Raw genomic sequence first — 25,795 nt, 5'->3', positions numbered from 1 at the left:
CTGGCCCCCGACTTAGGTTTGGCCAAGCCCTGGTTGCTGTAGATCTCTGGGGAGTGAACCAGACAATGGAAGACCACTCTATCTCTGTCTCTCCATTTTCCTAATAAAATGAAATACATTTATTGATAAAAATAGGACAGTACTTACAAGAGCGTTACATCTGTCGTGTTTCTGTTTCCTTGCAGTGTTCTAAAAACACAATGCAGGGCTTCTAAGAACTAGCCAGAAACCTCACTTTCTTTCCAGGCTGCTTTCACTGTATTTTGTGCAAGAGGAAGTTTTCAAGCGTCAGAATGTCCATCTGGTAGAAATGTAGCAGGATTGCCCAGAATTAAGTGGAGTGAACAAACCACAGAATGTCTCTAAAAACATCCCATGAATAAAATTTGAAGGCTCAACAATCTAAAACTGCCTTAGGTCAACTTTAACTTTCACTTGTGAAATTTGCCATTTTTCACGCTTTTTGAAAAGGTGAATACATAGAAGTTCTACATTTTGACCAGTTATGGCATTTTTAAAAAAAGAATAAGTTTCTCCTACTCCGAAGAAGTACATCTTCTTCCCTGGAATAATTCCAACGTTTTATTTAAATTGAACTTAATCTGTAAAATTTCAAACTGTCTTTCTTTAATTACACAACAGACTTCTGTACTAAACTTCAGCCGTATCATTTTCAAACAAAAAGTAAACCAGATGTTTGGTACTTACATGCAAAATTGAGCTCTTATTGTAAAACCAAATTAAATTTAAAATGAACTCTGGAATGGAGCAAAGCCCCACTGGAAACAAAAATAACAACAAAACAAGCAAACAAACAAACAAAAAACCCACACTCTACTGATTTTTTGTTTCATAGTTTGATGGTCTTGGTCATTTATCTATTTTTCCTTGTAACTAGGAAAATAAAACCTCTGTCATAATCCCCATTGTCCTATCAAAATTAGCACATGCACTTGGAATTTGTAAATGTATCATTTAAATAACAATAAAAAAACATTAGCTACATACTGAGCAGTTTTAAATTGTATCACTTTAATTCTCACACATATAAAAGGTTGCTCCTATGATGACAGGACACAGAGAGGGAAGGAGGGTGAGTGACTGAGCAAGGTCATGGTCAAACCGGGGTCCATACTTGGCCAAGACTGTTCCCAAGTCATGCTCCTTACCAGTGGGCCTCCTGGACCCCAAATCACACGGTGGGCCAAAACACAGTTAAAGGAAAAGCTTTTCATTTGCAGGTGTACGAAGACAAAAGTTCGCCGTAATCACTGGCTTTATTCAAAGTCTACATTTCACACCTGTTTTATAGGATCCTATGCGGCAATCAGCTGAGGGGAGTCTCGCTCACAAATCCTACCTCCACCATTTCGCATCTGACACGAAATCGAAAATTAATGGGAGAGAAAAGATGATCTCTATTGTGGAAAAAAAATGTTTCTTCAAAAACTAAGAGGTTCTCCATATAAATCTCCAAAGCCTAATCAGATCTTTAACATCTAGCTGCTCTGACAGAGCAAGAACTAGTGGGAGAAGAGGTGTCTGAAGGTCGGGTCTACTGAATTTTCAATTCTTGCAGCTCCTCATGTGTGAGAGCAGATGAGAGGGGTTAGACAACTTGACATCAAGGTGGATTCACGCATCTTACACTCAGTTTTTTTTTTTTTTTAAGTTCTCTACTGAGTGAGCTAAATCTATTCACATGGTCTAAACATTTGACAGCTCCTTGGTAAAGATCAGCTTATCTGGTGGCATTGACAATGGCTGGATCGCACAGGTGTGTCCTCTTATGACTCTAGCTATTTATGTCAAAAACTATTTCTTTAATCTTGAAGTCAACACTGTTCCAGTAACATAATTTCCATCCTCCTGAAATGTGTTAATGTTGCTTTCATTATAGAGTCATAGCAGGAACAACTTTCAAAAGTTGGCACCAGTAAGAAATACTTTTGTCTGCAATATAGCTTTTAGTAGGAACTCTTTAAACCATATTTAACTAGCTTTTCATTTTTCTGCTAAGTAATGGAAAGAACATAGAGAAGATTCATACTAGCATGAGATATAATTTTAAAATGTTAATATCACTTTTTTTCTTCAAAAATGGAAGGAGAATAAATTTTTAGCTTCCCCAAAGAAAATAAATTTTATGAGCCTCAGCCCTTCTGACACCAACAGGAGGGATTTTTTTCTCATCTTTTAAAATAATGATTACTTACAAAAAGCAAGCACTTTTCTCTTAATCTATTTTGAAACATGAAAAGGTAACAAGAACAGTCAATCCCCGCTTCTAGCTACACCTCAAAGCCCTGCTGCTAACCCAGGGTATACAGAATTCTGTGAGAAAAACGTCCTTAAGGACCTGTCCACTCAACAGTGTGGCATCTTTGCAAGTATCTTCGGGTGAATCAAAAGGAAATGAGTACACTGGTGTTCTTACCATGCCTCCCCAAATCTATGCTCTTCAGAGCGAACTAAGACCAGTGGGCAAAGCAAAAGAATATTTCTACAAATGTTCCACATAAGTTTGGAGAGAAACCACTGCCTTATTAGCAACTTATAGCATTTCCAACTCAGAGACTCGGGCTCCAAATTCACCCAGGCAGACACACAGGTTCCCAGGGCTGTACACCCGGCACGTTGCTCCCCAGAAGTTCCCTCCAGCAGCAGCAGAGCTGCAGGCAATATTTTCCCAGCCTGAGGAACACGGTGATACTTGGAATCATGTCTGGCAGAAGACGTCTAAACACCAGAACAAGTTGAAAATAGACCTGCCAGGTGTTCAAGAGGCTGAAATATTGGCCCACGTGATATATGCTATTAAAATGCAAATGTGAAAGAGAAATGAAAGTATTTCCAGAACAGAGAATTTGATTTTATGATAGCTTTTCGCACAACCACAATATTTTAATAAGCTTCCACTCAAAATGTACTTTGAAGCTTGTCAAGTTGTTCTTCCAGATATGAAAGAGCTTCTCCTTCAATGAGGGGGAAATTTCTGAGAGATTAATCCTGATTACCAAGAATGGGAAGAACATGCAATGGATCACAGCTGATTTTATAACAACACTGCTCACAGAGAAAACACCATGGCTTATATTCAATCTCCTGTTGAGGATTTTTGAAAGACTTTTATTTACTTGAAAGGCAGGGTTACAGTGAGAGGAGAGGGGAAGAGACAGAAATCGTCCACCTGCTGGTACATTCCCCCAAACGACCACAAAGGGTGACACTGGACCCACGAGCACCTCCCTGGTTTCCCACGTGGGTGCAGGGGCCCATTTTCTACTGCTTTCACGGGTAGAGCAGGGCCTCGAACCAGGCCTCAAATCAGTGCCCTCCTGGAATGTCCATGTGGCTGGCACAGAGTTAAATTTGCAATGCCACAATGCCAGCCCTGCTGTTGGGACTTATGAAAAGTTCTCGACTCTGGAAGGTCTTCTCACACCCTGGCCAGACATTCCCTACTGGGTCAGGAAAGCTCCGGGGTCCAAGCAAGAGGCTGCTCAGAAACTGCTGTGTCTGTAGTATGCTTAGATTACGATCTTGAACAAAGAATCACTCAACTGTTGTTTCCTACACTCCTCTCATACTCCCACTGGTCTGATTTCAGTTTGAAAACAATTGGCTGAGAAGTGCCAGGGGAAGAGTTTTTTGGAAATTGTAAGGAATCAAAGCCAACCACTTATGTAACTGATTTGTGAAGAAGAAATGCACACTGGATCATGCTTGCAGGTGTGTGTGCACATGTGCAGACAGCTGTATCTCTCCCAGCTGCTGCTGTTCTGGATAATACACACACACACACACACACACACTGAGAGGCAGAGAGACAAAACAGGAGGGAGGAGAGACAGACAGCTCCCATGCACTGGTGCACCCCCCAGACACCAGCAAGAGTGGGAACACAATCCAGTGGCCCACGTGCAGGTCTCCAACAACCTGATACCCCACTGTCTCTCAAGAGTCCACATTAGCAGTTCACTGGTGTCAGGAGCCAAGACTGGAAATGGAGGCCAGGCACTCAGCTACGGAATGCAGGCATCTCAGCTGGTAGGTTAAACATGCCTCCCTAAATCTCTCCTCTATGTCTTCTCTGTGTGCAAGCAGAGCACAGACACACGGTGCTTCTTCAGACGCAGTTCATCCACTACACTCATTGAAGTTTGCCTTTGTCTTAAAACAGACAGAGGCATTTGGTCTTAGTGCTTAGGCTCATGGCTGCCAAACAGCAGGTGACCTACCACACATGACAGAGGAGTGAACCAGCCCCTCTGTACCTGTCCGAAACCACAGCTGACGGGGAGGGAGGGGGAGTGACTGACTCAGCAGTCATGAGGTTATGCTCTTAGCACAAATGTAGCATCTTAACCTACCTCTTAACCCCTTGAGCAACAACAACATTCAAAACGCCCACTAAAGTTTTACAATGGCAGAATTCCTCTTCTTCACTTTTTGAGGGCATAGTTTATAAAGCGAAACTATAAAGCAGCAAATACTGAAATGACAGAAGTGCCAAAAGTCATCGTGAAGGCACAAAACCCCAAGGGCATTAATCAGGAATCAGACCGTTGATTTCTTTGATAGGTAAACAACAGGAGAGCGTACAGTCCACATATTAGCCCAGCCTCACAAATCAAAGAACCAACACATGGTTTTGCTCTTCACACCATCACGTAGCTGGAATAAAGTCTATCATAAATGAATGCCTGCTGAAGACAAAAAAGCCCTAATGTCATTTCAACCTGTTAGAGTTTCCTAGTTTTTCGTGGGAACTGCCTGATGATGCAAATGTACTAGAAGTCACTCCATGATTTCAACTTCAATTACAAGGGGGTTTCATGAAGTTCGTGGGAAACAAGAACAAACCAAAAAATGGTACCTACTTTGGTATTGTGTTTCAAATCCATACCTGGCTTTGTCAGAATGCTGTACTTCCATGAGCTTTCTGAAGACCCCCTCATGTGCAGAGATTTCGAAAATGTCTGCGCCATTCATTTACTTACTTAAAAGGAAAAATAACAGAGAGAGAGAGACATCTCCCACCCACGAGCTAACCCATCACATGGCTTCAACAGCCAGAGTGGGGCCAGGTTGAAGCCAGAAGCCAACAAGTCCCCCCGGGGCCTTCTGTGTGGGTAGAGCAGGGACCAAGTTCTCAGGCTGTCATCAGCCACCTTCCCAGTGTTTAAGTAGGAAACTGGATCCAGGAGTCAAACTGGAGCTCACGGGAAGCAGACATCGAAACTATCCACTTAACCGGCCATACCACAATGCTTGCCCCTAAATTCATTTTTTTGTTTTAAAAGATTCAGTTATTTTTATTGGAAAAACAAACTTACAGAGAGAAGGAGATACAGAGAGAAAGATTTTCTGTCCAAGCAGCCGCAATGGCCAGAGCTGAGTCGATCCAAAGCCAGGAGCCAGGAGCTTCTTTCGGGTCTCCCAGGGGGGTACAGGGTTGCAAGGCTTTGGGCCTCACTCTATCACCCTCCCAGGCCACAAGCAGGGAGATGGACGGGAAGCAGAACAGCTGGGACACAAACTGGCACCCATATGGAATTCCAGCACATTCAAGGCAAGGATTTAGCCACTGGGCCACTGCACCAGGCACCTAAATTCATCTTTTAATTTAATTATCCCATGTAGCTCTGAAGCCCCCCCATATTTGTTCATTGGCCACAATGTATCAAGTCCTGGGAGATTAAGCAATAAATTAATAGATGTGATCCAAGAGGATGCAGGAAGGACACACATGGTCACTCAATTTCAGGGTCCCATTTAGATAAGCACTATTAAAAATTTGGGCAAAAGAAAGTATGACAAATTTTATGTGAGATAGAATGCCGATGTTGCAAATATTTAGATTTTTTTTTCCTCTAGGGTCTTTACGACAAAATAAACAATGACATTTATTTTAAAGGGGACAGGGACGAAGCGATAAGAGAATATGAAAATTTCAGCTGTAAATGAAAATCAAAGCTCTCCCCGTGGTGTCCTGTGAGAGTTTCAAAAGCGACTCTTTGAAGAGTAGCAGGTGGCTTCACAGCAGAATAGCATGGAATTTCAATCCAGCAAATCCCCACTGACTTCCACATGGTATCAGAAAACTCTACATTGGTAGGCTTTCGGTGATAAATTTATCCGTATTTATTCATGTGAATGCATCACACATCTCACAGAGTAATGCCCAGGTACTGGGAACTTCAGTGACCCTGGGACACAGCAGCAGGAATACCAGTAAGGAAAACTGTTTTGTTTTAAGCAAGCTGAGAATTAGGGCACACATCCAACAACCCAAGGGCTCAGGGGACAGCATCAACCACAGACACAGCACTGAGGTCGAAAACTTACATGTACGAAGGGACTACAAAATGCTCATTGTTGAGCTATTGCCTACAGCATGGACACTCCATACAGTACAGGCCCAGGTTCCAGATGAGCCACTTGCGATCTAGCTCCCTGTGAACGGGCCGGAGAAGGCGGCAGAGGGTGACCCAGTTCCTGGGCCCATGTGGGAAACCTGGATCAAGCTCCCGGCTCCTGACTTCAACCTGGACCAGCCCTGGCCCTCCGCCGCCCTTAGCGGCTGTTTCGAGAGAGAATCAGCAGACAGGAGATCTCCGTACCTCTACCTCCGCCCTTTCTGCAACATTGCATTAATAATGAAATCCTTAAAAATAATGTTAGAAAAATGGAATAAAAGGATCATTTTATTGTGTTGCAGAAATAATGCTGCAATCCATGCATAACTTTTTCATAAAAACCCATTTCCCACAAACTTTTTGATGTTTGTGCAGGGGGCACCGTGTGCATTAAAAACCTAATGTAGAATGCAGCTATCACCTTGGCACGGGCTAACATGTCACAGACTCGATGTTATAAAGCGTATTTCAGGTTTCTTTTCTAATTTCTTCACGGCAGTGGTGTTCACAACAGCCAACAGGAATGACGCCCTTACGTACACACGCTTCCTCTGCATTACATATGCCACTGGCAAATCAACTACAAGCACAATGTCATCCTCATCACTTCCTGAAACAACACATGATTGCCACTTGCAACGCGCAAGCCTCCCCAGTCTTATCTCCCCGCCGTCTCACTGGACGATCTGACACACAGTACTTGCTCTGTTGCTAAGCTGCCAGTGTTTCCAGGTATGATTTATTACAGAGGAAAAAACAAACAGAATAAGGAGTAATCAGAACATTCTAATAGATTTAAAATGTACACCAAAATGGTGCGGTGTTTACCAGGGGTAGACAAGGGCTATAAAAAAAAATCACAGTATGGAGATTACTGACAAAATGACAATAGTAATCAAATATATGTAACTATGTAACTATTTAAACTCGTAACAAAGGCTTTCATGATACTATTAACAGTAAATGAGCAACTCCCATAAAATATGACTGAATATCACCCCTGATAAGAGTTTAAGTACATACAACCATTGTTAGGTGAAAAAACATTATTTTTAATATGTGACAGCCCGACAGGATTTAATTACCACACCTTCTTCAAACTATTAGCCGTTTCATTCAAAGCTGAAAAAATAATATTTATGCGGCTATTGAGAATCATCATGATTGATGCAATCTCTTGTGTTAGTCCCTTTATAGTCACTCACATTTGTTATTAGTAACAAGGAAAAATGAAAGGGGAAATGAGTGTTTTTGTTTTGTAACAAAGCTTTCCTGATGATGACTAACTCCTTCCTTTGAACACAAAAAGCCTCTTAAAGTAACTAATGTACATTTAAATATGTTCTTCACAATGTGTGCTAAGGAAAGAAAAAAAAGCAAGCCTGTAGGACTTAAGCCAGAATTAAAAGCAACCTAGGCAAGATGAGTACATGAAAGCTGTCAGGGGAGTTGTTCTTCTCAATTTCTTACAGCTCATCTGCTCTCAAGGAAGGAAAGTCATAGTTTCTTTTAAGCATATCCACAACAGATCTCACTTGAAAGGAAACACAGCGAGTGATTTGGCATGAATGGGCATATTACCAATTTTCCAGCATCACTACTGAATATTTATGTCGGTGACGAATGATGACACTAGTGAGATATTTTAACACGAAGCCTTGCCTTGTAAATCGTCTGAATGATGCTGTGTCAAAACAACACCTACCATAAATCAGAGCTTTTAAGACCAGTATTTCTTGTTTAAACACGCTAGCTGCTCAGCAGAACCACTTGTGTGAACAGGCACAGATGAACGTGTGCGAAGCAGGGCGCTGTTACCTTGTAACTTATAGAGCTATAATTTAACAGGCCTATTATCGTCAAGGTAATTCTGACAGAGCTGAAATATTATACTTGCTAAAAATATGCATTTGGCACTAACTCCTGTGGTCATCCGGACAGAATACACAGACAGCCAGGGACCCCTGCAATTCCAGGCCTCTCCGGGGAGAGCTCTCTTCAGGCCGGGCAGCTGGATGTTGACAACTAATTTTATAAGTACCGGAGTGAGACAGTCTTTCTGACGGCATAGAAAGCTCCCCATGCTGTCTCGTCAATTCACTTTCTACTTCTCCACACCTCTACCTTGCGCTGGAGTCTAGGGGACCCCTTCCCAGGTCCCAGGAACAGAGCCATCATTCGGGCTGGCAACCTCCACCTTTCTGGCCTTGTGTGCGTGTGTGAGGAAATGCAGCCACGTCTCTTGCGTTGGTGAACCCATCTCTAGAAGCAAACTTGCCCTCAGTCAAGCTGGGCATGCTCATCACGAAAGCAGCTCTGAACTGGAGGGGGGCACAGGCGCCCACGGCTGCCTCCTAAGCCGGGGCCACATTCACAGCCCAGCCTCACTGACTGACCACAAGTCCCTTCCACTGGAAGGGCTGAAGCAGCAGCACACGGCAGTATGGTTCTTTTTCTAGTTTTCAGTTCAGCTAATTTATATGGAAAAGTGATACAAACTTGTAATTTGCATGCCATGGAATGCACCAAAGAGCACACACAGGCACACACACACACACACACACACACACACTCACACACAAATCATTTATGTGAACTAACACGCTGGCTACCACCCAACAGCGCCCGGGTACTTCCCTGAAAGAACAAACACTTCTATAGATACCAGGGGCTCACTTTCTTAAAGAGAAATTAACGCATTGGGAGCAAATAAATATTTATCTGGAACTCACTAGAGTCAATGCAATCAGCCTAGCATTATGTCACCATAATTAGGCATGAGAAAAAGAGAGCAATCAGTCCCTCTCCTGGGTCTCCAAATCGTAGGCTGAGTGTGCAAAGACTTGATAAACATAACCCAGCCCCACTTACACTGAAGAAGTGGAAGAAAGCTCAAAAATTTGGGTGTTCATCTTCCCCCTAAATTCTGGAATCTAGTCCATTTCTTCTTAGCATATTGAGAATCAAAATATATCCTTTCATGATGTCAGCATCTGCCTCCTGCAGTTAGCAGTTTGGGACGGGTGTTAATCAGAAATTTCAAATAACCTCATCTCAAATGCTAGGCATCCCACGGTAACACTTGGCTATTTCTTTGATGCAATTTCATGTCTCAAACACAATAAACCACGAAAATGCTGTCAGAATTGCGTATCCACACGTCTCCAAATACAAAGACTTCAGCTATAAAATCAGAATTTTCCAAGAAAACCTTAAAATAAAAACCAGGTTGTGTCCTAAAAGTGCCGCTAGTCTTTCCCAGAAATACTGCAGATATTGCTGCCCTCTAGTGTCCAAAGTCAAAAGTAGACGCAAGTAGGCCAACAGCAGAAAAACAAGCTTTGCAAGAAATCAACTCCTCATCTCAGTAACTCCCCGTTGCCTGGGATCTGTGTTACCCGTGAATTAAGATCTGATGGAACTGCAGTGAGGCTAGGCTTGCAGACACACTGGGAAGAGGCAGGTACAGCAAACGGCATCAGATCACATTTGCAAATGCACCATTTGACCCAGACTGGGGCAAAACTGGACAAAGTACGGAAGCACTTGGAAACCAGAGACTCTCACAGACACACCCAGGACCACCAACAAGACCCGTCAAAGCAGTAAAGAAAAGCAGGCACGGGCTGGTGTGGCGTTGTGGCACAGTGGGCTAAGTACCACCCGCAAAGCCAGCATCCTATAGCAGTACCAGTTTCAGGCCTGGATGCTCCACTTTCTATCCGGTTCCCTGCTACTGTGCCTGAAGCACCGGAAGACGGATCAAGTTCTTGGTTCCCTACCACCATGTGAGAGAACTGGAGGTCCAGGTGTCTTGCTTTGGACAACCCTGGCCCTGGGTGTTACGGGGAACTGGGAGGTAAACCAGTGGATGGAAGATCTTTATGTCTTTCTTTCCCTCTGTAATTCCTTCTTTTACTTAACTCAATACATCTCTTAAAAAAAAAAAGACATTGATGAGAATAAGTAAGGTGAAAGGAAGAAAAGAAAACCAACCTTTTCCCATTCTAAAACCATGTTCAGATTTTATTCCCACAGGCCAGTATTGTGACATAGCAGGTTATACCTTCATCTGTGACACTGGAATCCCATGTGGATTTCAGTTAGCATCCTGGCTGCTCCACTTCCAGTCCAGCTCCCTGCTACTAAGACTGGAAGAGCAGTGGGAAATGACCCTTGCAGCCATGTGGGAGGCCTGGATGGAGTTCTTGGCTCCTGAATTTGGACCTGTCTCGGCCTGTACTGCCATTTGGGAAATAAACCAGCAGGTGGGAGAGTCTCTCCCGCTCTCTGTAACTCTGCTTTCAAAATAAGTAAGTCATAAAACAAAATCTTTTATCCCCAAAGCTTTATTTTTCAGGTCAAGAAAGATCAGTGGGAATCGTACGGTACGAGCATGTCCAAACTTCATGTCATCACGCAGGACCAGAGGTGAAGAAGGACATCAATGGCCTGGAAGAACACCAGCTGTCTTGGAATGGGGCAGGGGAATCAGAGTCACTTGCCTATGGGCAGGAAGCATGCGCCTTCCGGGTTTACCACACTCTTTTTTTAAACCCCCGTAACCAAACTGAGCATGGCAGTGGGGTGGCACCAGAGTTTCAGGACCTGGGGTCCGAGCAAGTATAAAGACTCTCCCAACGACGGGCAACAGGGATGAGCACCTGGGGGGAAGGCTGAGAGATGGCATGCCGTGGAAGCAGCCACGGGCGATTGCAGGACAAGGGCACCTGGGCACAGCCCACACTGAGCTGCCGACAGGAGGGCAGATCCTAGGTAACTTGACCCGGACTCTGTACCAGCTGTCCCCCCAGGTCAGAGCTTGCCTGCCAAATGCCCCTCTTTCCTAGTTCCTTGGTTTGCTAAAAATCTGAGAGGCTGTCAGGATGCCAAACTCCCAAGTGGCTCGAACTGACCCCAGGGCTCTTGCGAGAGCTTGCTCTGAACAACTCAAGAGAAATCCAACCTGTCTCCAGCTCTCTGCACACAACTCTGTGACCCTCCATCACAGGAGGCACAGGGTCACATGAGGCTCCTCAGCACATGCAGGGAACTCTCACAGCGTGGCTGCCTACCTTGCAACCTTGGGGCAGGGAGGTTTAAAAAGAACTTTCCAACCACTTAACCACATACCATATAAACTCCTACACTTAAAGCTTTGGGGTGTCTCCAAAGAGGCAAAATGTTCACCCAAATGAAAACTTTAAAATGCAATATATTTTAAAAAAGCTTTCCTTTAAAAAAAGGTAAAGTATTCACCACCTCTAAATATTTTGGACAACCTAGACTATCTTTGGAGTATTTATTTGGGCTCCAATTTTATTGAGGGGATGAAGTCCTGCCTTTGATAGAGGACAGGGAGGCAAGACGAACACGCATGTGCTACTATAAGATTAGCGACCTCCAAGATTGTGACAGTGTCCCACATGTCTGCATAATAAGCCAGCCAGCATGTCGAGGAGTCCCCAGGCCCTGGGCAGGAGGATCCTGGTGAACCACAATCAGAAGTATTCAGAGGCTGTGATAACAGAAATGCACATGGCCACACTGAATGCTCCGAACTACATGACTGTGGTTTGCAGATTAAGTGCATGGCCTATATGGCCCGGAAGCCCGTCACTCGCTCACCGCAGCTGCACTCAGACTGTCCACAGCGGCTCTGTCGGCACTGTCTCTGCAGTTTACAGTTCCTTGCACGGTATCTGGACCAAATACCAAATCAATCCATGAAAGATGCCTGCCAGAGCAGGTGCATTTAACCCTCACAGAGGTGACCCCTAAAAGAAGAGATGCTTTCCCTACTGCTTAGACTCATCAGGCCCAGCCTGCGTGGCTCACTGAGAGTGCAACACTCTGCCTCATTCTCACAGGATGTGGAACAAGGCAGATGGAAACAGTCTCCCTGTTCTGCAGCTAGAAAAGCCAAGGCACAGTGAAAGTCATTACCAAGCCCTGGAGAAGCACCACAACCATGGCTACTGTCAGTATGCACCAGTGCCAGGACTGAATTCCAAGGTCCACACTGCTGACCACAGCATCCTGATTTGAGACTTGGGTGCCTGTGCCGTAGAATTGACATGTCTAGTTGTGGTCAGGTCAAAGCTACCCCTGCCAGGCTGCCTCTCTGCCTCTGTAGGTGTCGTCCACTACCATCCACATGAATAAAGCCACTCTGGGCCTCATGGCAATTTTGCTCAACTGATGGAAGTGGGGACCTACAGGGACACAAGCTAAGAGGCCACCTTCACAGGCAGGACATGGGCCTCAGGGTGGAGGCCACAGCCAACTGGAAATCACCAGGAATGCTCATTTAAAGAAACCATCTGCTATGGGTCTGAGTGGCAGGTACCTTCATGTCTGTACTATGCAAGCCAGTGTCCACTACAGCTAAACCTCTTGATGCCTCAGCACACAGACGGGTTCCACAACTCATGAAGGAAGCAACCCACCACAGTCTTGCATGTGCGAGAGGTCCGGTGGTCTAGAGAAGTGAGCCCTTCCCAACAAAGACACCCAGCCCATTTAGCTCCACCATCCCCAGCATCTTGCCAGCAATCAAGCTCCCTTCCAAAACATCCATGTGGACTGAAAGGTGTTTCATACGCCACACAGCAAGCGGATTCGCTCAGACACTCACACAGTGAACTAAAAGGTTGCATGGCCCCTACATTCATGTTTGCTCTGGGAAGATAACACCATCTGGACTCTTTTTTTATGGAAAAATGAATCAACGTGCGTAGTGATTTTCTTCCTTCCAAGAGTTGCCTCCATATTCAAGGATGGAAAAGGAATCAGATCCTTAGTGGGTGGCCAACACATATGGGCAGAGGACCTTGTAATCAGACGTACCTATGGGGTTTCTGTCAAAGAACAGCACCGGAGCTCTCAGGATGGACTCAAACATTTTGTTGTGTAGATTTTGCGAAGAATTAACAAGCACGTAGAATACCAACAGAGATCTTGCTATGCCGAAAAGGACAGTAGCTACAGTTAAACCTGAAATAAAGAAAAGGCCATAAGAAAATTTGGGACCCCTGTATTTTCTTCAGTACTGTTAAAGCAGGTCGTTTATAAAGATATTCATTTATTTCATCCAATAAAAGCACTGTACTCTGCAAAAGCATAATGTATTTTAAGAGAGTGACAATCTATTTTCCTCTCATTGAGTGAAAACTACATGAAGAAAAAAATTAGGTGTAAACTACAATTCTAGGCTTTCATACTTTAATTTCTCAGAAACATGAACAATGATCCAGAGAAGGAGCTGATCGGGGCCACCACTGCCATGAAGCAGGGCAAGGCCCTGCCTGGGACGCTGACACCCCACATGGGCATCAGCTCCAGCTGCCTTCCTCCCAGCCAGCTCCTTACTAACACCTGAGAAAAGCACTGAAGACGTGCTCTGGCCCCACCACCCACACAGGAGACCCAGAAGAAGCTCCTGGTTCCTGGCTTCCACCTGGCCCAACCCCAGCCATTGCAGCCATCGAGGGAGGGAATCAGTGGACAGAAGCGGTGTGTGTGTGTGTGTGTGTGTGTGTGTGTGTGTGTAACTCTGCCTTTCAAATAAATAAATAGATAGATATTTAGAGAGAAACAACAAAAAAGCAGCAGCTGATCTTCCCTTTTCCACATGCCAAATACTATTTACGACACATCACATAAGCTAAAAATGTGGCATATTTTTAATACCCACATGTGATATTAACAAGGAATGGGAAAAATGATTTACCTTTTCCTTGTAGAAAATGCCCAAGTAGCTTTAAAGAATTTGAAAATATCACATTAAGTTCCAAAACTCTCAAATAACTGAATGGCAAGAAAATACAGACTTTAACACCAGATAATCAATCCAAAGAAGTAACTGATCTCCTGCTCCGTGTTTTCTATGCACACAGTGCACTTTTAGAGGGACATAAACTTCATAGCTGATTTTGATTAAGACATGTACGAGTACCCACTATGTGTGCAGAAACTGAAAGCTCTTCATCCCAATACTACATAGGGAGGTCACTTGGGTTAGAAATACTTCCTCTTTGAAAGACATCTTACTGTCTCCTCAACACCATGTCTGGGTGGCTCCCTTGCTGCCCATCCCTCATGAATACATAACACAGCTGGCTTCCCTCCTCCTCTCGGCCTTGCAAAGCCCACCACTCCTGCAGCTTAACAGCTGACGGATTCGGACATCCTAGCGAGAGTTACAGACTTTCAGTGTCTGATTTCTGAGACAACTCCCTCGACATCTCGGAGGAAAGCATCTGTGGGAACTTCAACATTTCATTAGATGAGGGTTGTCTTTCCAAACTATGTGACGCCACATGCAGTCTAGGCATCCTGTGAAAACAGTATGGTGCGAGGGTGAGGCTGGCACGCCACATGTTCCATGCGTCGCCCAGGTGGGGGCGCGATAACCCTGGGAACTCAGGGTAGGGCGGAGGAGCAGCCCTAACCCCCAGACACGCTGTTTCCCTGCTTTGCTTCTTTCTTAGGTCATTAGTGAGCGCCAAGAGAGGAGGAGGAGGATGAAGGAAGCTTTGACTACCTGTGAGGAATAACGCTTCTACTTGTGGGGGGTGGGCAATTGTTGCCAGAGGATTCATCTGAGTTCAGTATAAAAGCCGGAGTTTGCCCAGACAGGATTGGAACAATCCGAACTACCGGCGTGGGGATCCGTTTCTAATCCCCTTGCCCATCCATATAATGATAGAAGATTTAGTGAAAGCAACCTATTAGAATAGACACTAGGCATATATTTCCAGTGGCTGGTTTTCTGAATGCTCAATCCTAGTTTCACTTCCAAAATCCAGAGCAGAGCAAATTGAGAGTCTTCAATTCAATCTCCTTGTTTTGGTAGATTGAAAAAAATAATAATTATTATAATTCTAATTAATTCAAAGCCTATGTGACTGAGCCCTCTAGTCCACTAGGTCATTACCGCATTGCTCCCGGAAGCCCTGCTTACGCACACAGGCTGCTGATGGGCCGCCCCGCAGACCCTCACGGGACAGACCCAGTAACACGAATTTACCTGAATAAATGCTCAAGTACCAGGTAAGATCCAGCTTCTCAGTTACATTCCCTTGTCCGTCTATGGTGACATTTAGGGCACTCTGTTCATTTGCCCTGTGGCACAGGGGAGAGGTTAAAAAAAAAAGTATTAAAACATGGGTGCCATTTACACAAAAACTAAACCAAGTGGACCTCACACTGGGAGCGATGCTGTATGCTGGAGGATGACTCTGGCCTCACACAGGCCTGGGTCTATCCACCTTAGAAAAACCCAACGTGAATCATGACTCGGGAGTTCTCAACACACTACTGAGGGCTAGATGTGGGTAGTGGCCACTAGGGTCGCACTCCACTAGCAAGATGAACTACAATGTGAAGCTTACAAGAAAAGGCTGAACAAACTCTCCCACCACCATTACCACCACCCACCAGAAAAGCAGGGCTTCCTGTCGGCTTGACCCCTCCGAGCTGGACCAGAAACAACTCACCAGTATGACAGCCACCAATCCTGCAGCACATAGGCCACCTACAGAAGGGGAACCGGAAAACTCAGCATTGGCAATGCAAAATGCTTAATCACTACAACACAAAAACCAAAGAAAGGATGCCGAGCTCGGAGGAGAGGGTACCAGTGACTCGGGGCTGTGCAGAGCCCAGCTTCCCAGATAATAAGAGGTCAAGGAAATAACGCACAGCACACTGGGAGATCTTTAAACGATGCTTCTGGAGGCTAAGGCCCAGGAAGCACTGCTCATTTTGTCCCCTCAATGCAATCTCCAAGTGAATAAATAACTAATAACCTGAGGGTACAAAACGCAGCCCCCGACTCACCTGGGCTGCAAGGTTTAGCAGAAGAAGCAGAATGATGGTAAACCAGTGAGCGCCGGCTCTGAAGTAATTCTTATAGGCCTTAAAGCTAATCTTGCCTTCAGAACGACTCTCCTCAGTCAGCGCCACTTGAGGATTCTCAGCCTGAAGAAGAAGCGCAGTGAGAGACAAGGCAGACGACAAAACAGCTCCCACAGTTGCCAATGCACTGCACTGGGGAGCTGGGTATGTTCCCCACAAAGGGTTGGAGTAGCAAACGTGTTGCAGCCATGTAGAAAGGTCTGCAAGATCGAGCCAAGCTCCCTGCCCTCCACACACATACACTCACCCTTGGACCCAGCCAGCCCACATCTAGGAGTGTAGTCAGGAAATAACAAATGCATTCTATGGCATGATTCTGCAGCATGATGAGGTCCCTCATGGTTTCCAGCATATGGCTAACACATCAACCATAAGTGCAGCATCTCTCTCCAAAATAATACACAGAGAGGCGTGGAATAAATGTGCCTCTTGAGATTGTTAATCAAAGACATGAACAAACATAAATACAGGAACTTAGTTCACAAAGATTATATGGATAATATACAGTTACGGAAAGCAAAGGGATCTGTTTCTATCAAAATAATTCAGTTGAGGGTTTGGCTATTTTCCCTGAACATATTTCCAAGGGAGTTCTGCATTTCTGTCTGGAGAACTTGGGATGTGCTGTATGGTGTATGGTGACCAGTGGAGAGTAAAATATGAATGGGATGTGGTTCCCAGTCTTAAAGGGAGAAAAGGAAGATGGGAATAACACCACACTGAAGACTACCTACCACAGGCCGGGCGCTTCCATGTCCTTGCACACACTATTTCTGGCTTAACATAAACCACTGAAAAATAGGGCCAAGGAATCCTACTGATGACTTGCAGTGTGAAAACATTTCCACAAAGAGGAGAGGTGGCTGACTTTATGTGAGCCAAGACAGGTTGGTCTGAGGTGTGTGTGTGTGTGTGTGTGTTGTGGGGGAAGGCTTCCAATTCAACACCTATAAGCATGGAGGCCACCAGAACATGCAGGATTTGCCTACAGTAAATGTAAGAGTTCTAGATTCGGCAAGAGACACAGTCAGCTTCAGGTCATATGGCATCACAACCAAAGGAGATCACCCAACCAAGCCTTTCCCCGTTTTCTGTTTGATTCTACCTACTGCATGGAGCTTGGTTCCAACGTCCAGCCTGGGACAAACGAAGTGAGCAGGTCAAAGGTCTACCAGGCCAAGTATAGCCCACAAACAAAACCAGGGTAAGGTGTGGCAATGCAGACACTCACTTCCTGGCCCTCGGGGGCGCCGTCTTTGAGGGAGGGTTTGGATGACTGCTGAGACCACACCGAAGACTCCGAGAAGGTCCGATTCCTCAGGGTGGGCGTCCCAGGAAGGGCAGACGGCTCGGCTTCCTCATTTTCCTTCTTTAAAAGGGAACCAAAATCTACCCCAGATTTCAGGAACTCGGTGTAGGTTCCTTTCTGCACCATTTCTCCCTGAAATACAAAGAATTTTAGAGGAATATATGTGCATATGATAGCACCAGTCTGCTCTCGTACTAACCAAAAACATTAAGGTCATCCTTAGAGCTGAGATTCTGGTTGACAAATCTAGGACAAGTCACTCCGACTTGCAGTTGTGTTTGGCTTCTGTCAAGCACTGGGTGACGGAGGACAAAAAAGAAAGGTGTTAGCAGTCTCACTGCAGAACCAGAAGCTGAAATACACCACATAGATAAGAAGGAAATAAGCAGCCACTTGGAAGACGGATTTCAGCAAAGCAGGAGGACGGATGGGAAGGTGGCCAGCACCTTTGCTGAGGAGTCGCTCGGCAAGCCTCAGCTGGCCCTTGTCCCTCTCGCTGGGAGCAGACCTGGGGAAGCGAGCTGCAGGCACAGCTTTCCAGGAGCTGCAGCTTCCTGCTCTTCGCTTCAGAACTGCCCTGCAAACTCAGGAACCTCCTGACTGAACACTCCACGGACACCTCATCACACGGTGTTCCTTGCTTACTAAGCCGTTGGGAATAACGTACAAACCTCAGTTCCATGTGTGCACTCTGTGAAAGGAAACCAAATGAATTACTGCACCAGGAACCACCGAAAAACACTAAGCCAAATCCAGGGTGCAAAGCAAATCAAAGGATGGCCTCCCTGCCTGCTACCCCAACCCTACCACCCATAAGGCGCTCCTCTGAGAAAAATCCCATGATGCTTTGGTTTATTTGGAGCAGCATGGTAACAAAGACTAGAACATTATTCATGATAAAGGTGGTGGGTGCATGGTCCCACCTAGCAGGGAGAACTCAGATGCCTTATTTCATGACAATTACCACTTTCCACTTTGCACCTACAAGACATACAAGGAAAACTACCGCTGGCGTCCCAGGAAGGGACTGAAATGGGCCCAGCACAGTGGCCTAGTGGCTAAAGTCCTCACCTTGAACGCGCCTGGATCCTATTTGGGCGCCGTTTCTAAACCCGGCAGCCCCACTTCCCATCCAGCTCCTTGCTTGTGGCCTGGGAAAGCAGTCGAAGACGGCCCAAGCCTTGGGATCCTGCACCCACGTGGGAGATCTGGAAGAGGCTCCTGGCTTCAGATTGGCGCAGCACTTGCCATTGCGGTCACTTGGGGAATGAGTCATCAGACAGAAGATCTCCCTCTCTGTCTCTCCTCATCTCTGTATGTCTGACTTTCAATAAATAAATAAATAAATCTTTAAAAAAAGAAGAAGAAGAAATTTGCCTGAAAAGTCAAGGACCAGCAAGTCAGATAAGGACTGCAAGGAGCAGTCTGATTTTAAGCAGCTGTTAAGCAAGATCAGCCCAACAGTGAGGAGAGATTTCAATTCACCCCAGGGTGCCCACGAGGGATACCAGGTTCTTTTGAAAGCACTGAAGTTGAAGAATTTTGCAAAACAGGCCCCCAAGAGGACCTCAAGGCATCCAGGATGGGCGAGAAGGTTATTCTGCCACCTGCTGATTCTGCGCTCCTGGTGTTCCAGACATTTGAGCTGTGCTGCCTGAGCTTCTCTGCAGGTGACATTGTTTTCAAGTTTGAGGCACCTGAGCTCCTGCTCCTTGCAGAGCAGACAGCTCCCACAGGGAATGCAGCAGCCCTTCACACAGGCTCCCCAGCAGCCACGTTAAGCATTCAGACCTAAACATGCAAGACTGCTGCTGCCATTATAAACCTGGTCTATCACAATAACGTGAAATGTGTGTTCTCTGACAATGGTGCACTCAGAGCTTGGGAAGTTAGTTAATTTTCACTACTGCTTGCTTCCATCATTTGCTACAAGATTGTGGGTGGGGGAAGGAACCAAGGGGCTTTCAGACCTACCGCGTGGGATTCAACCAGGGCTAGGGGAACAGCCGAGGGACAACGACAGGGTGCCAAGGCACAGAGACCAACGAGATGAGCATCTGAAGGATTCCCATGGACCCCCCACTCACTTCCCCATCACACCAGCTGCTGTGGCTTGAATGGTTAGCCCCAAGACGTAAATTCAAGAACTCCTGTAAATAGGACCTTGTCTAGAAGTAGGATCCTTGCAGATATAATCAAGTTCAATTGACTTAGGGTGGACCCTCAGTCCCACACGACTGACATCCCCTGCTGAGAAGAAATGCAGACACAGAGGGACAACGCCCTGGGACAGCAGAGGCAGCCCAATAGCAACAAGAACAGCCCGCAAAACCCCAGAAGGTGTCAGAGGTGAGGAGGGAGTCTCGCCTGGGTCATCAGAGGGCACAGCCCAGCCAACACCTTGCAGTCAGACTTGCAGCCTGTAGGACGGTGAGAGACTAGACACCTGCCATGGCAAGTCATTTGCACTGTGGTACCACCTTCCCAATGCTCTAGCCTAAGCCCCCACCTGTGTCTGCTGCAACTGTACAATCCTGTTTGCATTGTCTCTCTTCCAGCAAACATCAACAGGCATCTTCTAAAACCACAAATTCTGCCCTGGCTACGCCAGCCCCGTGCCAGCGCCACTGATTACTGCCCTGAGCCCAACTCCCACCATACTTGCTCCAAGTAGCTCAGCTCCAGTCAGGCCACTTCCGTTCCATCTGTCCAAACATGGCAGTGACTTCCTTGCTTAGGGACCTACCAGGTGCCCCTGTGGCAGATGCGTCTCCCCACGAGGTGACTGCACAGGCAGAACCTCCATTTGTGTGTCACTGAGGTGCCCAGGCACCAGCCCCCGCCTCCTGTCTCCATCACAGCACCCATTCCCAGGAGGTGTGAAGGGCCTAGGGTAGCAAGGAGGTGCTTCTCCTACAAAGGCCAAAGACCAGCCATGGGCTACATCAGAAGAGTGGGTGCTGGGCCCAGTGGGTGCCCTGCTGTGTCACTAATGCAGGATGTTTGTTGAGCAAACAGTGAATAAAAATGAAAAAGACACAAAAGGGCCTTCCTGTTTGTACATGGTAAGTAACTTGAAGTCATGGAAGGAAGAGAACAAGAAGCTATTCTTAAAGCAGCATCATTATCTTTCTTTTTCTTTTTTTTTTTCCTTTTTTTTCCTAGCATCATTATCTCTCATGATTTCACCAGAACCACTACAATTTAGTAATTCTGATGCAACAATCTAGTATGTGCTAGAGCCACCTGGCTTCGAATGCAAGAGTGACATTTCTACCAGGCCTTCGAATCTGAGGTGACATGAAACCAAGGAAGGAAGAGCTGCCCCGACTGCCCACAGCAGGCAGCCTGTGGAGATGTCCTCCTCCAACAGAGGGCAAGGGAGGTCCACCGCCTTCCAGAAATTACTTACATCTTTTAGTATCAGGATGTGACTTGCAGCTTTTAGGTACTGCAACTGATGAGTCACTAAAATTGTGATCTTCTCGTGCAAGGCTTGGCAGATGCACCTAGAAATGTAAAGGGCACAACACAAACACATTAGTGAGGGTGCTCCCAATGGGAAAACGTGCATAAACACAGCACGGCCGTCAAACACGCATGGTTTAAACACAAACGTAAACACCGCATGCATAACCCAAGTCAAAGGGAGCTGAGAGCCTCAGGCTCACCAGCAGCAAAGCCGAGCCTCACCCCGAGACTGCGCACAATGCGCTGGCCCAGGGTGTGGTAACCGCCGAGCTTTCCTTCTGAAGCTCAGTGTAACACTGACTTGGGCATCTTACGATGACAGCCAGTCAACCCACACCTCACTTAGTGAAAACACCAGGAACAAGGGAGAGGTAGTCGGAGTCAGACCAACGTGCAGGGCTTCTTAGCCAGTTTCCTGTGGAGACACACACACACACACACACACACACACACACTCAAATACGTCTAGATTCCTCAACACAATCTCTGCCAGAGTGCATTTTCTAGATCCCTCTTCCCACATAACAGAAAAATACACGCTAGCAAGGCCCAAGTTGGTCTCCATGACACTCCCAGTCCCAGCCAGGAAGCCCATTCTCTTTCCTTAGGGCCATCTTTTCCTTGTAGGACACCTTCCTACAAGAAAATGAAAGGACACAATCCAAATGTCCAGAACACAGTGTTCTTCCTCCCCTGGGTCAAAGGTCACCATGCCCCCCAATATTCACCCCTGCAGTACATCGTCACAAGTTCCTCCAAGGTCCCCTGAGAGTTCAGCCCAGCCCCCACTCCCAGGCGGGAGGGCAAGCAGCCTCCCGCACAGGACTGGGGGAAGCAGAGTTGGAGTTCCCAGCAGAGACTCTGGGTTCGCAGCTCCCTGCACAGAACCCAAGTCAGGAAGATGGGTGTCCAGACAACGTGCTGAAGGAGCCAGAGCAGAACAGAGCTCCACCCCACCTTCCACTGGCCTGGCAGAGCCGGGCCGGTGGCTGAGCCTCTGTGCACCTTGGTGATGCCATCGTCAGCTAAAGGCACTGGGAACACACTGCATGTCATGGAACGCAGAAACACGAACCTACAAACAGAGCCCAGAAGCTAACTGACAGTTAGCTTCACCCTGCAATTGCCTCCTGAGGCCACAACTAATCATCTGCTTTTCACTCATGCTAAGAAAGTCCTAAAGGGGACACTTGGGGGCTAGACCCAAGATCAGACCAAGTCTCTGAGTGCAGAGGAATAAACTCTGACTCCACTCTCTCACTCAAGCAGGATTAACGTTTCCCTCTAGACATGTCTTAACTTGGCTGACTTCATACCCAAGTTTCTCAACCTAGTAAATCCCTCTTCGGGCTTGGCGCTCAAGCTTTTAATGGGATTGTTTATCCTTAATTCAAAATCACCTGCCATAAATCTCTCTTTCTAACCAACTGAAGGGAAATGTTAACCATCGAACCCAATAGGCGATAGCAACTTTGTCCAAGGAGGTCTTATATACGTGATGTATATCTAAGATCTGCCTTCACATATAAGGTCGCACAAAGGACTGAAATTAACAGGGTGATTTAAAAATCTCCCCAAACCTTTTTTTTTAATCTACAGGAAAACACAGCTCAATTTTTCAAAAGAAAAAAAAATCCCAACTCACGGCATAAACACACTGATTAATTCAACAGTGACTTAAATAAAGATGGACAGTCACCCAATGAAGAGCTGTGAGCCAATAGGTAGGACACACTGTCCCCTGCAGGTGGAGGAGGAAAAGCCATATGGGCGGGGTCTGAGTCCACCTTTCTCCAAGGCACTGGCATATGAAGGAACGTGAACCTTGCACACAGGCAGATGTAAGAACAGGCATGCCTGAGTGAAGTCACCTGGCTACAGTGCTGAGTCCATAGGGTCAGCCATTTGAGGACTCAGTATTGTATCTAGAAGGTGGGAGGAGCCTGTGAAGGGCTGAAACAGGGCTCAATGTTCCCCACATCCTCAGGTCGAAGACATCTAGAGGTAAGGCCTTTAAGGGGGGAGGTGCAGGGTGGTAGGCTGTTGTCTGGCTCGCAGTTAGCCTGGAGCTGACACCATGCTGGCTGCCGCTATGTCCACCTCTGCTCCTCAGAAACCACCTTCCGACAGCCTTCTGTGACAGCACCCTGAATTCAGGCCTCGCATGAGGAGGCCAGACCCAGAGAACTCCTTTTGCAGGAGGCTGAGAGATGAGGCTTTCCGATAAAGGGCTGCAGCCACAGCTCATGGCAGATCCGACTGATTACCGTTAAGGGCCCCGGGCCTTCAGGATGCAACAAAACCCACTTATCATTTACAACATGCAGTTGTAAAACTCACAAAGCTTGATAACCATGGACATATATTCATGATTGAAGTAAAACTGTGAATGGCAAGTAGAAGTGTAATTCACTCACTTTTAATACAAAACACTTCACATTTCTTAAGCTTCTACACAACCACCATCTTTCATAGCATAGTGTTCAATCCAATTTTCTAACTCGTTAAGAACATTCTCCAATCACTGCTGAGTGATTTCCTAAATTGGGTTCGTGTGCCCTGCTCTAAGTTTCCCCAAAGAATGCGCTTCCAATTAGCAAACAACTATTTTCATAAGCTGGCTTCTATCAAGTGTATATCCAAAGGTATTAAACCTTACAGGTGCGAGAGGACTTTATAAATACCTCCAGTGTCCCCCAAAAAAGAAAAAAACATGGGGGAGGTGCATCTGTGACACACAGATACCCAGGAATCAGAATGCCCTCCCCAGCCCTCCCTTCCAGGCGATGAACACTGTGCCCCATCAGGAGTTGTTCTGTGAGCGATGGAGGACTTGAGTGTACCCATACAAGACTCAAGCAAGCCACAGAAAGCCCCTCTCTGCCCAAGGAGAGATCCATCAAGGTAGGTGAGGAGGGTCAGAGACAAGGGCTAGGCCAAGGCCAAGGGCAGCTGCTCCTGCTCTCGGTCATCCAGAAGACTCAATGCCACCATGCTTGTTCCTGTTGTGGCAATAAAGCGTAACTTACCGTTTTCACCATTAACAGGTACGCGAGTACCGTTAGGCACATTTACGCTGTTCTGCTACCATCGCCATCACCTGCTTCCAGAACGCTCTCATCACCCCAGTTCTAGGCACACTTCACTTGCACACTCTACTAGGGAAACATGCAATGACACCCTACTCCCACAACCAGAGTCCCACGCTGGGGAAAGAACTCATGTGCCAATTTGTATGGCATCCTGGCAACATCAGTGGGCTTCCAAACGCTTGTGGATAAACTGAATTAAAAGATAATGTAACGGGTTGGTGTACGGCCTGACAGCTCAGATGCTAGTTAAAATGCCTGCATCTCCCAGCAGAGCACCTGGGTTTAATGCCCAGAGCTGCTCCAGCCCCTGGCTAATGCCAGCCTGGGAAGCAATAGGCAATGGTTAAGGGAGCTGAGTCGGCCATGTAGCAGCGAAGCTCAAAGGGCTCACTGGGACGCACAAGGTAAACAACCAAAAGGAAGTTAAATGGAGGGAGAGAAGTTCTGGATGCTGCTTATTAAGGTTAAAAAATCTAACAATTATTTATTTGTTTGAAATGAAGAATGACAGAGATATCTAGAGAGGGTGATCTTCCATCTTCTGGTTCACTCCTCAAATGTCCATAGCCAAAGTCAAGTGTGGCTACAGCTGAGAATCAGGAACCCCATGTAGGTCTCCCATGTACTTGGGCCATCCTCCATTGCTTTTCCAAGCAGGTTGGCAGGGAACTATGTCAAAAGTAGGGCAGGCCTGGCACCATGGCCTAGCGGCTAAAGTTCTCACCTTGAACATGCCTGGACCTCATATGCTGGTTTTAATCCCAGCAGCTCCACTTCCTATCCTGCTCCCTGCTTGTAGCCTGGGAAAGCAGTCGAGGACAGCCCAAAGCCTTGGAACCCTGCACCTGTGTGGGAGACCTAGAGGAAGTTCCTGCTTCTGGCCTCGGATCGGCGCAGCACCAGCCATTGCAGTCACTTGGGGAGTGAATCATTGGACGGAAGATCTTCCTATCTCTCCTCTTCTCTATACCTGACTTTGCAAAAAATTAAATCTTAAAAAAAAAAAAAAGTAAGGCGACAAGGATTCAAGCCAGCACTCTGAAATAGTGCAAGCAGCAGTTCAATACACAGCTCAATCCACAGCCCCATGACACTGGTCCCTCTGGATGTCCTTTAAGCTAGACCAGGTTCACCATGCTTTCACAAAAGCCAGTCACAACCACAGAGGAAGTATCAGGCAGCACCTACCATTATAATACACACACACATACACACACACACACAAACACACACACACACCATCTCAGAGTCATTCTACCTCGTGGCTCTGTGGTTAACCAAGAGCCAATGAAAACACATTCCAGAAACACCCAGGTGCAAAATCAGGACTCAGGTCAGAGGCTGGAGCCCCAGTTTCCAACATAAGCTAATATTCTCCACCAAGGGTCATGAGTGTTACTTTTACTAAGCATCCGAAAGGCAACAGGATAACCCTCGAGTCACACTCTGATACCAAAGAGACCACTGTTCCAGACACCACTAATTCTTTCCAAACCTTCAGGGTAAATAAAAACCTCAAGGTTTTTTTTTTTTTGTTTATTTGTTTTTTGCAATAACCTCAAGGCCTTCCCCTGGCCCTA

At 46.3% G+C, this 25,795-nt stretch overlaps 1 protein-coding gene across 2 annotated transcripts in view; it reads right to left on the bottom strand.

Moving 5' to 3' along the window:
- The window catches only part of ABCC4 (ATP binding cassette subfamily C member 4), a 237,727-nt gene that overhangs the window by 103,315 nt on the left and 108,617 nt on the right, over positions 1 to 25,795 (bottom strand). For both annotated transcript variants that reach the window (XM_058670536.1, XM_058670537.1), the window contains 6 exons: positions 21,065 to 21,161; positions 17,575 to 17,784; positions 16,266 to 16,406; positions 15,923 to 15,960; positions 15,454 to 15,548; positions 13,272 to 13,418 (listed from right to left, as the gene is read on the bottom strand). In XM_058670536.1, coding sequence (XP_058526519.1) covers positions 13,272 to 13,418; positions 15,454 to 15,548; positions 15,923 to 15,960; positions 16,266 to 16,406; positions 17,575 to 17,784; positions 21,065 to 21,161 — 728 coding nt within the window. The remainder of the gene's footprint in view (positions 1 to 13,271; positions 13,419 to 15,453; positions 15,549 to 15,922; positions 15,961 to 16,265; positions 16,407 to 17,574; positions 17,785 to 21,064; positions 21,162 to 25,795) is intronic.

This window comes from Ochotona princeps, chromosome 12 (genome assembly GCF_030435755.1).
Source record: "Ochotona princeps isolate mOchPri1 chromosome 12, mOchPri1.hap1, whole genome shotgun sequence".
In the NCBI taxonomy this organism is placed as follows: Eukaryota; Metazoa; Chordata; class Mammalia; order Lagomorpha; family Ochotonidae; genus Ochotona; species Ochotona princeps.
This window is presented reverse-complemented; position numbering and strand designations above follow the sequence as displayed.